We start from the raw sequence: 15,166 nt of genomic DNA, 5'->3' as shown, positions 1-15,166 counted from the left end.
TCATTTCTGTTCATTCTCACTTGTTGGCTAGAACTGGGCCGGAGCAGCTCTTAATAGGAGCCCACCAGCAAAGGATATGACGATGATGATGATAACTATCATTGCTATCTATCTCCATGCCAAACATTGTGCTGAGTGTTTTACATTCATTAATTCACTTCATCCTCATTGCAATGATATGAGGTAAATTCTATTATTATCCTCACTTTTCATCTAGGACAGTGTGGCTCAGAGAGGTTAAGGAACTAGCCTAAGGTCACACAACTAAGTGGTGAAGCTGGGATTTGAACCGTAGAAACCTACATTTTTACCACTATGCATGGTGACATCAATCTAAACAGGGACGTTTCCCAGACTCACAGATACAGAGAACAGACCTGTGGTTGCCAAGGGACGGCGGGGTTGGGGGTAGAGGATTGGGGGTTTGAGATTAGCAGATGCAAACTATTATATATAGGATGGATAAACAACAAGGTCCTACTGTACAGCACAGAGAACTGTATTCGATATTCTGTGATGAACCATAATGGAAAAGAATATGAAAAAGAATATATATATATATATATATATATATACACACACAAAAAACCAAATCACTTTCCTATACAGCAGAAATTAACATAACATTGTAAATCAACTACACTTCAATAAAATTAAAAAATAATAAACAGGCACATTTCCATCTGACAATATGTGAGACTTTAGGAAGTTCCTGATTTCATAATAACTCATACTCATAAATGACTTCTGTTGCACATCCTTTTGTCCCTCCAATTCCCCTTACTTAGCATCAGACACCCTTTTGTGGGTAACACTGAAAATGATTTGCAACTTTTAGAGATATGGGGAGAAGCTGAAACCCAGTAGAAACAGTTTGGAAGAACCAAACTCCTAAGACAGATTATCAAGCCAGATAGGCCTGTTTACAGAGTAGCTCTCCAGACCAAAAATATCCTTCCTAATATGGCTGAAAATGTTACAATTTCACTTCATTCTCCTATTAAAGTCTCACTAATAATAGATTCACTTTGAATTCTGAAGTAGTCTCTTAAAAAGCTGATACTTCTGAGAAGCTACCAATCATTCACACTTCAGTAAAAATGTATTGAGTCAGATGGCTGTCCTCTTGCAACCTAGCTGAGAAGAGCTGCTCTGAGGGACTAAAAATTCTGATGGGATGGGAACAGAAGTGGATAATTTGGGAGTGAGTAGAGTCTTAAGGGTTGAAACATACCTGCCTGTTGGGGTACCCTGGAGGGCTTGTATGAACAGAAAAATATTAGCTATATGGAAAAAGAGGCACACAGAGCAAAGAACATAAAGGGAAATGGTAAAGTGACAAAGACAAACTTGAGCTATTTCAGAATTGCCCCATGGCAAGCTTTATATCCAGGAAAGGGAAATAAAACTTTTATTCCTTGTCTTCTCTACTCCTAGTAACTAAACGACCTTAGGCTAATGCAAATCTCTTTCTCATTTCCAAGCTTTTGAACACACAGTTCCCTTTGCCTGGAGCATAATTCCTCATCTCCTCCTATCCCCTAACATCTTTTTTTTAATTGTGGTAAAATACACATAACATAAAATTTGCCATCTTAACAATTTTTAAGTGTATGGTTCAGTAGTGTTCAGTAGATTCATGTTGCTGTGTAACCAGTCTCCAGAACTCTTTCATCTTGCAAAACTGAAAATCTATATCTGTTAAATAACTCCCCATTGCAATGGGACTACCCATATAAGCACAGAATACCTGCTGCAGGGCTTAGAATAGAGGAAATTTATCTGTTCCCTTGATTTGCTCAAAGACCTTAACAAAAAATTCTTACATCTCTTTGAGCTTAACACTCCCTATTTGTTTGTAAGAAAATGGATATAACACTACTCTGAAAATACCAGATACCCCCTGGAACTGAGTTCAAAGAGCAATTTATTTATTTATTTATTTTTAAATTTAGATATTTAGAAGACCCTCAAACAAGCACATACGCACAAACACATACACACACACACACACACACGACAGAGAGAATAGGAGACAGAGAATCTTCCAACAGTCTTCCAGGGGATCACAACTCAACACCTCTCTACACTTCAATTTCCCCTTGGATTTTTTTTTTAATTTTACTTTGTTTTTTTTTATACAGCAGGTTCTTATTAGTCATCAGTTTTATACACATCAGTGTAGACATGTCAATCCCAATCGCCAAATTCATCACACCACCACCACCGCCCCCCCAACACTTTCCCCCCTTGGTGTCCATACATTTGTTTTCTACATCTGTGTCTCAATTTCTGCCCTGCAAACCAGTTCATCTGTACCATTTTTCTAGGTTCCACATATATGTGTTAATATACGATATTTGTTTTTCTCTTTCTGACTTACTTCACTCTGTATGACAGTCTCTAGATCCATCCACGTCTCAACAAATGACCCAATTTTGTTCCTTTTTATGGCTGAGTAATATTCCATTGTATATATGTACCACTTCTTCTTTATCTGTTCATCTGTCGATGAGGATTTAGGTTGCTTCCATGACCTGGCTATTGTAAATAGTGCTGCAATGAACATTGGGGTGCATGTCTTTTTGAATTATGGTTTGCTCTGGGTATATGCCCAGGAGTGGGATTGCTGGGTCACATGGTAATTCTATTTTTAGTTTTCTAAGGAACCTCCATACTGTTCTCCATAGTGGCTGTTATCAATTTGCATTCCCACCAACAGTGCAAGAGGGTTCCCTTTTCTCCACACCCTCTCCAGCATTTGTTGTTTGTAGATTTTCTGATGATGCCCATTCTAACTGGTGTGAGGTGATACCTCATTGTAGTTTCCATTTGCATTTCTCTAATAATAAGTGATGCTGAACAGCTTTTCATGTGCTTCTTGGCCACCTGTATGTCTTCTTTGGAGAAATGTCTATTTAGGTCTTCTGCCCATTTTTGGATTGGGTTGTTTGTTTTTTTAATATTGAGCTCCATGAGCTGTTTATATATTTTGGAGATTAATCTTCTGTCCATTGATTCATTTGCAAATATTTTCTCCCATTCTGAGGGTTTTCTTTTCATCTTGTTTATGGTTTCCTTTACTGTGCAAAAGCTTTTTTTTTTTTTTTTTTTTGTGTGTGGTACGCGGGCCTCTCACCGTTGTGGCCTCTTCCGTTGTGGAGCACAGGCTCCGGACACGCAGGCTCAGCAGCCATGGCTCACGAGCCTAGCTGCTCCGCGGCATGTGGGATCTTCCCAGACCAGGGCATGAACCCGTGTCCCCTGCATCGGCAGGCGGACTCTCAACCACTGCGCTACCAGGGAAGCCCCTGCAAAAGCTTTTAAGTTTCATTAGGTCCTCCTTGTCTCGTTCCTGATCTTTGAGGAAATGCTTTCAGTTTTTCAGCATTCAAAATGATGTTTGCTGTGGGTTTGTTGTATATGGCCTTTATCATGTTGAGGTAGGTTCCCTCTATGCCCACTTTCTGGAAAGTTTTTATCATAAATGGGTGTTGAATTTTGTCAAAAGCTTTTTCTGCATCTATTGAGATGATTAAATGGTTTTTCTTCTTCAATTTGTTAATATGGTGTATCACGTTGATTGATTTGCATATACTGAAGAATCCTTGCATCCCTGGGATAAATCCCACTTGATCATGGTGTATGATCCTTTTAATGTGTTGTTGGATTCTGTTTGCTAGTATTTTGTTGAGGATTTTTGCATCTATATTCCTCAGTGATATTGGTCTGTAATTTTCTTTTTTTTGTAGTATCTTTGTCTGGTTTTTGGATCAGGGTGATGGTGGCCTCATAGAATGAGTTTGGGAGTGTTCCTTCCTCTGCAATTTTTTGGAAGAGTTTGAGAAGGATGGGTGTTAGCTCTTCTCTAAATGTTTGATAGACTTCACCTGTGAAGCCATCTGGTGCTGGACTTTTATTTGTTGGAAGATTTTTAATGACAGTTTCAATTTCATTACTTGTGATTGATCTGTTCATATTTTCTATTTCTTCCTGGTTCAGTCTTGGAACGTTATACCTTTCTAAGAATTTGTCCATTTCTTCCAGGCTGTCCATTTTATTGGCATAGAGTTGCTTGTAGTAGTCTCTTATGATGCTTTGTATTTCTGCAGTGTCTGTTGTAACTTCTCCTTTTTCATTTCTAATTTTATTGATTTGAGTACTCTTCCTCCTTTTCTTGATGAGTCTGGCTAATGATATATCAATTTTGTTTATCTTCTCAAAGAAACAGCTTTTAGTTTTATTGATCTTTGCTATTGTTTTCTTTGTTTCTGTTTCATTTATTTCTGCTCTGATCTTTATTTCTTTCCTTCTGCTAACTTTGGGTTTTGTTTGTTCTTCTTTCTCTAGTTCCTTTAGGTGTAAGGTTAGATTGTTTATCTGAGATTTTTCTTATTTCTTCAGGTTGGCTTGTATAGCTATAAACTTCCCTCTTAGAACTGCTTTTGCTGCATCCCATAGGCTTTGGATCGTCGTGTTTTCATTGTCATTTGTCTCTAGGTATTTTTTGATTTCCTCTTTGATTTCTTGAGTGATCTCTTGGTTATTTAGTAACGTATTGTTTAGCCTCCATGTGTTTTTTTCCCTGTAATTGATTTCTAATCTCATAGCATTGTGGTCAGAAAAGATGCTTGATATGATTTCAATTTTCTTAAATTTATTGAGGCTTGATTTGTGACCCAAGACATGATCTATCCTGAAGAATGTTCTGTGCGCACTTGAGAAGAAAGTGTAATCTGCTGTTTTTGGATGGAATGTCCTATAATTATCAATTAAATCGATCTGGTCTATTGTGTCATTTAAAGCTTCTGTTTCCTTATTTATTTTCATTTTGGATGATGTGTCTATTGGTGTAAGTGAGGTGTTAATGTCCCCCACTATTATTGTGTTACTGTCGATTTCCTCTTGTATAGCTGTTAGCAGTTGCTTTATGTATTGAGGTGCTCCTATGTTGGGTGCATATATATTTATAATTGTTATATCTTCTTCTTGGATTGATCCCTTTATCATTATGTAGTGTCCTTCCTTGTCTCTTGTAACATTCTTTATTTTAAAGTCTATTTTATCTGATATGAGTATTGCTACTCCAGCTTTCTTTTGATTTCCATTTGCACGGAATATCTTTTTCCATCCTCTCACTTTCAGTCTGTATGTGTCCCTAGGTCTGAAGTGGGTCTCTTGGAGACAGCATATATATGGGTCTTGCTTTTGTATCCATTCAGAAAGCCTGTGTCATTTGGTTGGAGCATTTAAGCCATTCACGTTTAAGGTAATTATCCCTATGTATGTTCCTATGACCATTTTCTTAATTGTTTTGGGTTTGCTTTTGTAGGTCCTTTTCTTCTCTTGTGTTTCCCACTTAGAGAAGTTCCTTTAGCATTTGTTGTAGAGCTGGTTTGGTGGTGCTGAATTCTCTTAGCTTTTGCTTGTCTGTAAAGCTTTTGATTTCTCCATCAAATCTGAATGAGATACTTGCCGGGTAGAGTAATCTTGGTTATAGGTTCTTCCCTTTCATCACTTTAAGTATACCATGCCACTCCCTTCTGGCTTATAGAATTTCTGCTGAGAAATCAGCTGTTAACCTTATGGGAGTTCCCTTGTATGTTATTTGTTGTTTTTTCCTTGCTGCTTTCAATGATTTTTCTTTGTCTTTAATTTTTGCCAATTTGATTATGTGTCTCGGCGTGTTTCTCCTTGGGTTTATCCTGTATGGGACTCTCTACGCTTCCTGGACTTGGGTGGCTATTTCCTTTCCCATGTTAGGGAAGTTTTCGACTATAATCTCTTCAAATATTTTCTCGGGTCCTTTCTCTCTCTCTTCTCCTTCTGGGACCCCTATAATGCAAATGTTGTTGTGTTTAGTGTTGTCCCAGAGCTCTCTTAGGCTGTCTTCATTTCTTTTCATTGTTTTTTCTTTATTCTGTGCCGCAGCAGTGAATTCCACCATTCTGTCTTCCAGGTCACTTATCCATTCTTCTGCCTCAGTTATTCTGCTATTGATTCCTTCTAGTGTAGTTTTCATTTCAGTTATTGTATTGTTCATCTCTGTTTGTTTGTTCTTGAATTCTTCTAGGTCTTTGTTAAACATTTCTTGCATCTTCTCGATCTTTGCCTCCATTCTTTTTCCGAGGTCCTGGATCATCTTCACTATCATTATTCTGAATTCTTTTTCTGGAAGGTTGCCTATCTCCACTTCATTTAGTTGTATTTCTGGGGTTTTATCTTGTTCCTTCATCTGGTACATAGCCCTCTGCATTTTCATCTTGTCTATCTTTCTGTGAATATGGTTTTTGTTCTACAGGCTGCAGGATTGTAGTTCTTCTTCAAAGAGCAGTTTAAAACATCTCTTCATTGGAATCTATAGAGCTTTTACAACTTTTTGTTTTCTTTTTGGTCTTTTGTTCTTAAGGAATATTTTCAGTAGGTAGTCTGTGAGAATTGCTTCACATTACATGTATTTTTGATGTATTTGTGGGAGGAGGTAAGCGCCACGCCCTTCTATTCTGCAATCTTGATCTCCGCCCCAAGGAATATTTTCAGATAAAAATGATAGAATTTTTAAAAATTATATAGATGGCAGACTTGGGTATTTGTGGACTTGAAAGCCAGTTTTGACTATTTGCAAATGACTTCAGAAGTCAGAGACACATACAATTTGTCATTTTACGGAGGCAGGAAGTCAAATCATAGATATGGCGAGGCTGGGAGACAGAAGACCATCACTAAGCTAGTGAATACACCCAGCCAACCTCAGCGTTGTGGTCTGTATTCACTGTAACATGTGCAAGAGCTCTTGTGAAGTTATTTTTTAAAAAGAAGAACATTGATTTTTTTTTAATTTTTTATTGGAGTATAGTTGATTTACAATATTGTGTTAGTTTCACATATACAGCAAAGTGAATCAGTTATACATATACATATATCCGCTCTTTTTTTAGATTCTTTTCCCATGTAGGCCATTACAAAGTATTGAGTAGAGTTCCCTATGCTATATAGTATGTTATTAGTTATCTATTTTACATATAGTAGTGTGTATATGTCAATCCCAACCTCCCAATTTATCTCCCCCCACCCCCATGTCCTGGTATCCATTACATTTGTTTCCACATCTATGACTCTACTTCTGTTTTTGTTTTTTGGATTTTTTTAAGATTCTTTTCCCATGTAGGCCATTATAGAGTACTGAGTAGAGCTCCCTGTGCTGTAGAGCAGGTTATTGTTAGTTATCTATTTTATATATAGTAGTATGTATATGTCAGCCCCAATCTCACAATTTATCCCTCCTCCCCACCCCCATCCCCTGATTCTATTTTTAATGGCCCTATAACGTAGGCCAATTTCTGGAACTGGTGATGGAATTAAGAGAAAATGAAGTGGTCTAACAATTTGATGATTCTCTGCCAAAAAATAGTTTTATAAATCACTCTAATCCTTTATCTATCAACTCATTAAGAGTCTGAAGAACTCCCCCTCCTTTTTCATTTCTACTTTAGTTTTACTGGTCATATGAATACACGCTAGGGATATTCACAAATCTAAAGACTCTTGAAACTCTCAGGATGTGTCCCTCCTAAAGCCAGGATCCACTGTCCATTTAGTGTATGATATGCATGAGGGATCAGGACCTTGCTCAAGCAGTGAAGTCATGCTTAGCACAATGCTTTTTTTTTTCTTTTTTTTTTTTTGTGGTACGCGGGCCTCTCACTGTTGCAGCCTCTCCCGTTGCGGAGCACAGGCTCCAGACGCCCAGGCTCAGCAGCCATGGCTCACGGGCCCAGCCACTTTGCAGCATGTGGGATCTTCCCGGACCGGGGCACGAACCCGTGTCCCCTGCATCGGCAGGCGGACTCTCAACCACTGCGCCACCAGGGAAACCCAGCACAATGCATTTTAAAGCTGGTATGGATTTCAAGATGTCTGTGTGTGTATATATCAGCTATATTTCTCAACTATAATAAAGTTGAGAATATTAAGTTTTGTTCTGTCAGAGTGATCAAAAAATAACTTTTATTAACTAGTAATCCATAAATACTGTCTTCTGTTTCATCACTCTTCAGACATTTGTGTTATCTTCTCATCAAAAAGACCATAAAGAAGCATGAGGCTTTTCTTAAGGATATTTTTCCTCCTGCTTTCTCTCTTGCTTCTTTCACACATCTCCCTGTGGCCTAAGGATTTACATTTGCTGTTGTCTTCATTCCTAGCAATGACTCATTTGAAAATTAATGAAGACACCAGCATCAGAACATGTCCGATAGAAAGAATTAGTGTGTCTGTTTTACAGAGCACATAAAGATTGCTCATTCATTCACTCAGGAAACAGTAGTTGACCATCTACTAATGCCAAATAATGTGCTGGGCATAAGGATACAGTTGAGAGATAAAGTCCATGCCTTAAAGTCATCCACAGTAGTGGAGTGTGCTGAGAGCTATGGATGAGCACAGGCTAACTCAGCCTAGAGTTTAGGAAGGCTTTTGGAAGGAGAGGACACCTAAGCTGAGTTTCTAAGGATATATGTAGGAACTAGCCAAGTAGAAAAGAGGAAAGAATGCTCCAGGGAAAAGGACCATATCAAGGTTAGAGAACAGGGTGGCATGGGAGAAATGTAAGCAGCCTGTAATGCCTGGACCCCAAGGTACATGTAGGAGAGGAGGTAGTGAGAAAGACAGCTGGTGGGGTAGGCAGTAGCCAGATCATGAAGGCCCATAAGCAGCAACTAAGGAATTTATCCTAAAGATTGTGAGATCCTGTTTACACAGAAACTGACATAACCAGATTTTTATTTTAGAGAAATGACTCTCCCGGCTATGTAGAGAATGGATTGAAGCGGGTAAGACCAGAGGCTGGGAGACCAGATATCTGCATTTGTTTGAGAGCAAGTGACCAAGAACAATATTTTCTGCAGAATATTGAATTGAATTGGTTGGCTGCTTTGTATGTAGCTCTACCTTCAGCCTCTTTTTTGAATTCCCTTCTTCCATACCATCTTCCACTACAGGTATCCTTATTAATCCTATGATGTATATCGATTGGAGGGTTTCTCGTGTAGTTGATATTTTATTGCTACACAACTCGAATTTCAATTCTGTCATCTAGCTTTCCTTCTATTTGGGGCTTGGTAAACTGCCATGTACCTTTGGACCTCTCCATAAAAAATAATTTATGAACTTTTGAGAGAAGCTGGTGTTCCCAAAGCTAGACTCTTGAGACTGAGCAAGCCTTGGTCTAAGAAGATATAAGTAAGTAAAAGAAGTTATTCCAAATTGGAAGAAAAATATTGTCCTTGTATTTACTAGGCATTTCCATATTTAAATTCAGACTGACTCATATCTTCTAGATCTACTTGGCTTCTTTAATAGAGCTCCCTGGGGTATGTCTTTAGGCTGGAGACTTTCTCAGGTCTTAAGCAACTGTTTGATATGCCCATCTCACCCTCCTCCTCAACCAGGAAGATTTAAAGTGAAAATGTGTAGCATAAACAAGGTCTTAAATCTTGTTCCAATAATTTGATGATGACAATACCAAAAGGCCATCTTGGGTCTTGATCTCCTGCATTAAACAAACAGACTCAAGATTTATTATAACATGATGAAAGCTCTACAGGTCATAGGCATCTTGAGTCTTATTATATAAAGTAAAGAAGGAAAGATCAGCAGGGCTATGTAAAGGGACCAGAATTATTTTTCCTTTTATGGTTATTTTCTACTGGGAAGAATTTTTTTTAACAACCTGGAATTTGCATTTTCCATTTTCGACCAAAAATACAAAACCATGAAGGTACAAAGGCTGACTTTTAAGCCTCCTCCCATTGGCTTCTGCTGCAAGTCCACATGCAAAGCTGTGAGAAGGCAAAGGTACTTTCTGAGATCTGTTTGGCAATGGATATATCCCCTCCTCAATGATGAACTACTGAAAGTTATGGGGGGGAGTTCCATGAGTGCGCACTAGTGGTCAAAAGGTACTCATGGCTCAGAAATGGTATGTGTGGAAAAAGACCCTACACATAATTTAGAGGCTCCTGCCAGCACTTTCGATAGCTCCTGCCCTTGTACCTACCAAATGTTTGGCCACTTTGGCGCCTGCAGGTCTGATGTTCTCTCACAAGCCCTGACACGCATCTAGGAAGGAATCAGGTGGTCCACTGTGTCTGATAAGGTGACTTTCTGGAGTTCAGTCTCTATTTTGATATCAGATGAGCATCCTATACCAAGGGAAATAAATATTCTTTAACAATGGGAATAAATATGACTGTTTCATTTTTATTTAAAACAATAAACAACTTGGGAATTAAACATGGCCAACATAGGCTGAAATAGAAGTTTTAAGGCACCCATATTCCATGCTAGCATCAGATGCTCTTTCCTGCTTTTCAAGTTTTGAGTGTTTGCTGAAGGATCCCATGATTTGAAGAAGGCAGAAGAGGTTTGGGATGAGACCCCATCTAGTAAGGGTCATCTCTGAAACTGCCTGATTATCTGGTGGGAATGCTATCTCCTTGCTAAAAGCCTGTGGCTAGATTAATGCTAGCGTTTGAAAATCTACTCAGGCCTGATGGTGGGCGGCCAGGGAAAGAATGTGTTTTCTGTTTATCTCTTTCGTGGCAGAAATGTTCATCACAGAAGGACTCTGAGCTCCCAGTTTCAGGCAGGCCTGGAAGCTGTGTTGTCTGTAGTCTGTGAATGTACACACCAGCTCCGGAATAATGGGAAAGAACTAGGCCTGTGTTCACAGCCAGTTGCCTGCGTTGGTTGATGGGTCAGTTTCTTCAACTTGATAAGAGGGGTAGATTCTGCCACATGGTTCAGGGAGAAAGTTTTACCACCCCCATTGCTTTATCTCCCAGGAATGCAGTTTGAGTTGTGTCTCCTCCTTGACAGCTCGGACCTCAGTAAATTACCAGGGTCTTGACCCAAGAAATGGAGAAGTCTTAAGCAATTTTTCAGTCTCCTATCTAAAAATGTGTTTACATTTCTTGAACTCTGGCTGACTGATTCATTCTCCTGGTGTTGCAAGAACTTTCCTTATGCATTAGAATTTATAAGTTTCATTTCTAAGAGACCCATGGTTCCTTCCAAGCCACAGTGAAGTGAACCTCATCGCAACACAATTCTGTTGGGCTGGATTTGTGCAGAGGATGGATCCGGGCCAAGCAGCTGTGATGTGGCAAGACCAAGTGAGGTTAACAGGAGGCAGTGTGAGGTGGAGGGGGGAGTAGGAGAGGCTAAGTCAGGAGGTCTGGGTTCAGGTTCTGGGCTTGCACTCTTTCAAGGTATGGCCTTGAGTCAGTCACATGAAGTCACTCTCTGGGCCTCAGTTTCCCCAGCTGTCTTAAATAAGAAATGTTTTTTGTTTTTTTTTTTGTATTTTTGCGGTACGCGGGCCTCTCACTGTTGTGGCCTCTCCCGTTGCGGAGCACAGGCTCCATACGCCCAGGCTCAGCAGCCATGGCTCACGGGCCCAGCCGCTCCGTGGCACGTGGGATCTTCCCGGACCAGGGCACGAACCCGCGTCCCCTGCATCGGCAGGCGGACTCTCAACCACTGCGCCACCAGGGAAGCCCAAGAAATGTTTTAAATCTGTGCAGAAGCCATTTTCAAACAAGATAGATGAGAACAGCTGAGAAACAACAGAAAAGGGAAGGTCAGCCCACAAGGAATGAGTAGAGGCTTTAGGTCAAAGAGGCAAAGATGCAGAATCACATATGGCCAGACTCTTAACAGAGCTACTTAGGAGTAGCAAGTATGTAAAGAACTTTTTGTTGGACACTGGTCCCACACAAGAGACTAAAATCCTTGTCAGGGGAGCCATGCACTTAGCTAAATCTGTCCCTCAAATAAACATTCCTTTATAAACATTAAATTTACTTTCTTAGGGGAAAAAAAGGAAAACAAAATCAATCCTATCCCTTTGCAGCATGAGGTTTGAGTGAGGCAGTCTTGGACTCAAATCCTTCCTCAAAACCTCACTAGTTGTACATCCTTGGGTGGGTTACTTTATCTTTCGCGCCTCAGCTTCCAGACCTATAGAGAGTATGATAACACAATAACACAACCATGGAGGAGAGTCGTGCAGATTACACGCCAACCACATATCGGTGTCTGTGTAGTGCCTGCTTCAGGGTGAGCGCCATGATTTCCATTAGTCCCCTCCCATCAGCCCCCTTTTGGCCTCTGCCTTTGTTTGCTTCATGTTTCACTTCTCCTGTTGCCCTTCCACAACATGAGGGAAAAGGGAAGTCTCTGATCTCTCTATCTGGAAGGTTGCAGAAGCATTTTCCTACCTCAGTGAAGTAGGATCATACAAATCTATATTCAACAGGATCAGCAGATTTTTTCCATCAATATTTCCTTCTTAATTTCAGCTTTATCTGAATTTTAGTAGCACAAAGAATATACCTTTGTTCTTTTAAAGAGCAACCAAAACAAGAAAAGAGAAATTTGAATATAAAGTCTCAACACTATATTTAAGGTGGCATTTAGACTGTGCCTGTAGAGGTTACATGTGTTATTTGGTGAGTAAATATGAATGCCATAGGCATGTGTGTGTTTCCAATCTTACACATACGAGCTAGGTGTGTACGGGTATGGTATATATAAAAACTCATGACACCTAGGTCTGACAACCTTGACCCTTTTCTCTCTGATTTTCATCATAGCAGACACTGAATCCAGAACTGATCTTCGCATGAATCTTAATGAAACCTCACCTTTGACCCAAAAGCCAGAGAAGCAGGTACAGTACTGACTCTGCATGAGCATGACACTGGACTTTAGGGTTGTTGTCCCTACTTGCTGTGTGACCTTGGGTGAGATTCTTCACCTCTCTGGGCCTCATTTGCCTCATCAATTAAATGAGACAAGTAGACTATAAAATCACAAATGTTCCTTAACTCATAGACTTGGAATGTCTTAACTCAACTTGGACTGTTTTGTCTGGCTCTTTGTGTGTGCAAATAAGCTGAATAGGCCTTTCCCTGACTTCTGCAAAGTCAAAAAGGGAACAAGGAAACACAGAAAGGCATCCTCCATCGAGGCAGTAGGCACTAAGACTTTGTGCCAATGGGCCCATTTTTCTACTCCAATTCTCATTCCTAATAGGGAGGAAAAAATAGCAATCAAGAAAAAAATGCAAGGATACTGTGAAGAAAGGGAAAAAATGCTTTATCTGAATAGATTAAGAATACCGGGCTTCCCTGATGGCGCAGTGGTTGAGAATCTGCCTGCTAATACAGGGGTTCGAGCCCTGGTCTGGGAAGATCCCACGTGCCGCGGAGCAACTAGGCCCGTGAGCCACAACTACTGAGCCTGCACATCTGGAGCCTGTGCTCCGCAACGAGAGGCCGCGACAGTGAGAGGCCCGCGCACCGCGATGAAGAGCGGCCTCCGCTTGCCACAACTAGAGAAAGCCCTCGCACAGAAACAAAGACCCAACATAGCCATAAATGAATAAATTAATTTAAAAAAAAAGAATATGTAACAAAGTTGATTTAACATCTGCCCATGTCAGATACGTAAAAGGAGCCCAATTTAAATATATATATATATTAGTGGTTCAAGGACGTATGTTCGCAAATATTTATAAATTTGTTCCTTCAATTGAAGCTTTGAGGCTGGCACTGTCTTCAGATTCACTCTAGAGAGACAACTCAGGGGAATTCCTAGAGCTTCCCGGGTCTCAGAGAAGCTGGGGCAGAAGCCCCACAGCCCAGGGCTCTCTCAGGTCTCCCCCTGCTGGGCAACAGCAGGATGGCGGGACTGGGGGTGGCACCGGCATGGTCTCTGTTTCTCCCTTATCTCCAACTTCCTGCCTTTCTCCTCTTCCCTCACACTCATTAAAAAAACAGTAATAATAAAGGTAGCTTTGTTTTCCTGTGTGTGCCTAGCCGCTTCTGAGGAAGAACCTGAGCTCTCCCTGTTAGGACCCTGGGCCCGGGTCAGGCCTCCCCTGCGCTGAAACACAGCCCAGTCGACCCTTACTGCTACTGAGGAACCACAGAACCAACATTTGCATGTTTTTGTTTTTGTTTTACGTGCCTGCTTTGAAGACACCCTTTATAAGGGATCTAGAAGGTTTTCTTTTTCAAGAGAGTCTGTGACTGAGGAAAATGTGCTGTCATTCGATAATTCCACAACTGCAAAGGCCTTGCAAATACCTCATATAACCCTAAACTCTCCAAATTCACACAGCCCCGTGGTTGTATTCCAGGAGACCTCATATCACCTGCAATAAAAGAGTGGCTCAGGGCTTCCCTGGTGGCCCAGTGGTTGAGAGTCCGCCTGCCGATGCAGGGGACGAGGGTTCGTGCCCCAGTCTGGGAAGCTCCCACATGCCACGGAGTGGCTGGGCCCGTGAGCCATGGCTGCTGGGCCTGCGCGTCCGGAGCCTGTGCTCCGCAACGGGAGACGCCACAACAGTGAGAGGCCCGCGTACCGCAAAAAAAAAAAGAGTGGCTCAGTCATGTCAAATTAAGTCCTAGACTTAATTATGAACCTTGCAGTCAGAAAGAGGAACAGCAGACTGAGGGTCTTCAGCTCTAATCCTGGCTTTCCCCTGGGCAGCCGTGGCAAACCAGCTCCCTCGGGGCATTGCCTGTGCCTCTCTCGTGAAAGGAGAGGGGCTGTTCCCACCAGTTGGTTTATTCAAGTCGCAGTAGTCTTATTTCCTTTAGTAGTAGCCCCCAAAGCAAAACCATGTGAGGAAAAGTATAGGAAGCCCCACCAGCCCCCCAAACACAGAGAAAGGGGGGTGGGGTCCGGGAGGGGTCGGTGTCCCCCCTGCCTCCCCTCCCCCTTACTTCTTGAGGCTAACGACTCTTCATTAGATTAATCACTGACTTCAGTTTTCCCTACTTTCTCAACCTATTCCATGGAAATGACTAATTTCATGTTTACTGTAAATCATCTGGAAGGATTGAGAAACAAATTTCTGCCCAGCAGATTTCGGTTACGTACCCTGACGGGCCACTGGCATACTCAGTGGATTCCTTCCACTGTCGCCCTCCCACTCTGAAGCAGGCTAGGACATCACACAAAATTGATCTTTATCAGCATCAGCAGTTTCTGCTCTTCTTTCCTTTCCATTAATGCCGCCCCCCACCACGCCCGACTCACCCCCTCCCTCCCTTCACTGGGGTCTGACCATATTAGGAGTTCGGTCACACAAAAT

The 15,166-nt window shown here is 41.1% G+C and overlaps 1 protein-coding gene across 1 annotated transcript in view; it reads left to right on the top strand.

Moving 5' to 3' along the window:
- KIAA2012 (KIAA2012 ortholog) overlaps window positions 1-15,166 on the top strand; it is a 116,264-nt gene that overhangs the window by 46,870 nt on the left and 54,228 nt on the right. Inside the window, exon 13 of the mRNA XM_060152314.1 lies at window positions 12,657-12,733. Within this exon, the coding sequence (XP_060008297.1) occupies window positions 12,657-12,733 (77 nt within the window). The remainder of the gene's footprint in view (window positions 1-12,656; window positions 12,734-15,166) is intronic.

This window comes from Lagenorhynchus albirostris, chromosome 6 (assembly GCF_949774975.1).
Source record: "Lagenorhynchus albirostris chromosome 6, mLagAlb1.1, whole genome shotgun sequence".
NCBI lineage: Eukaryota > Metazoa > Chordata > Mammalia > Artiodactyla > Delphinidae > Lagenorhynchus > Lagenorhynchus albirostris.
The sequence above is the reverse complement of the archived record's forward strand: the minus strand, read 5'-3'. Positions and strand labels throughout refer to the sequence as shown.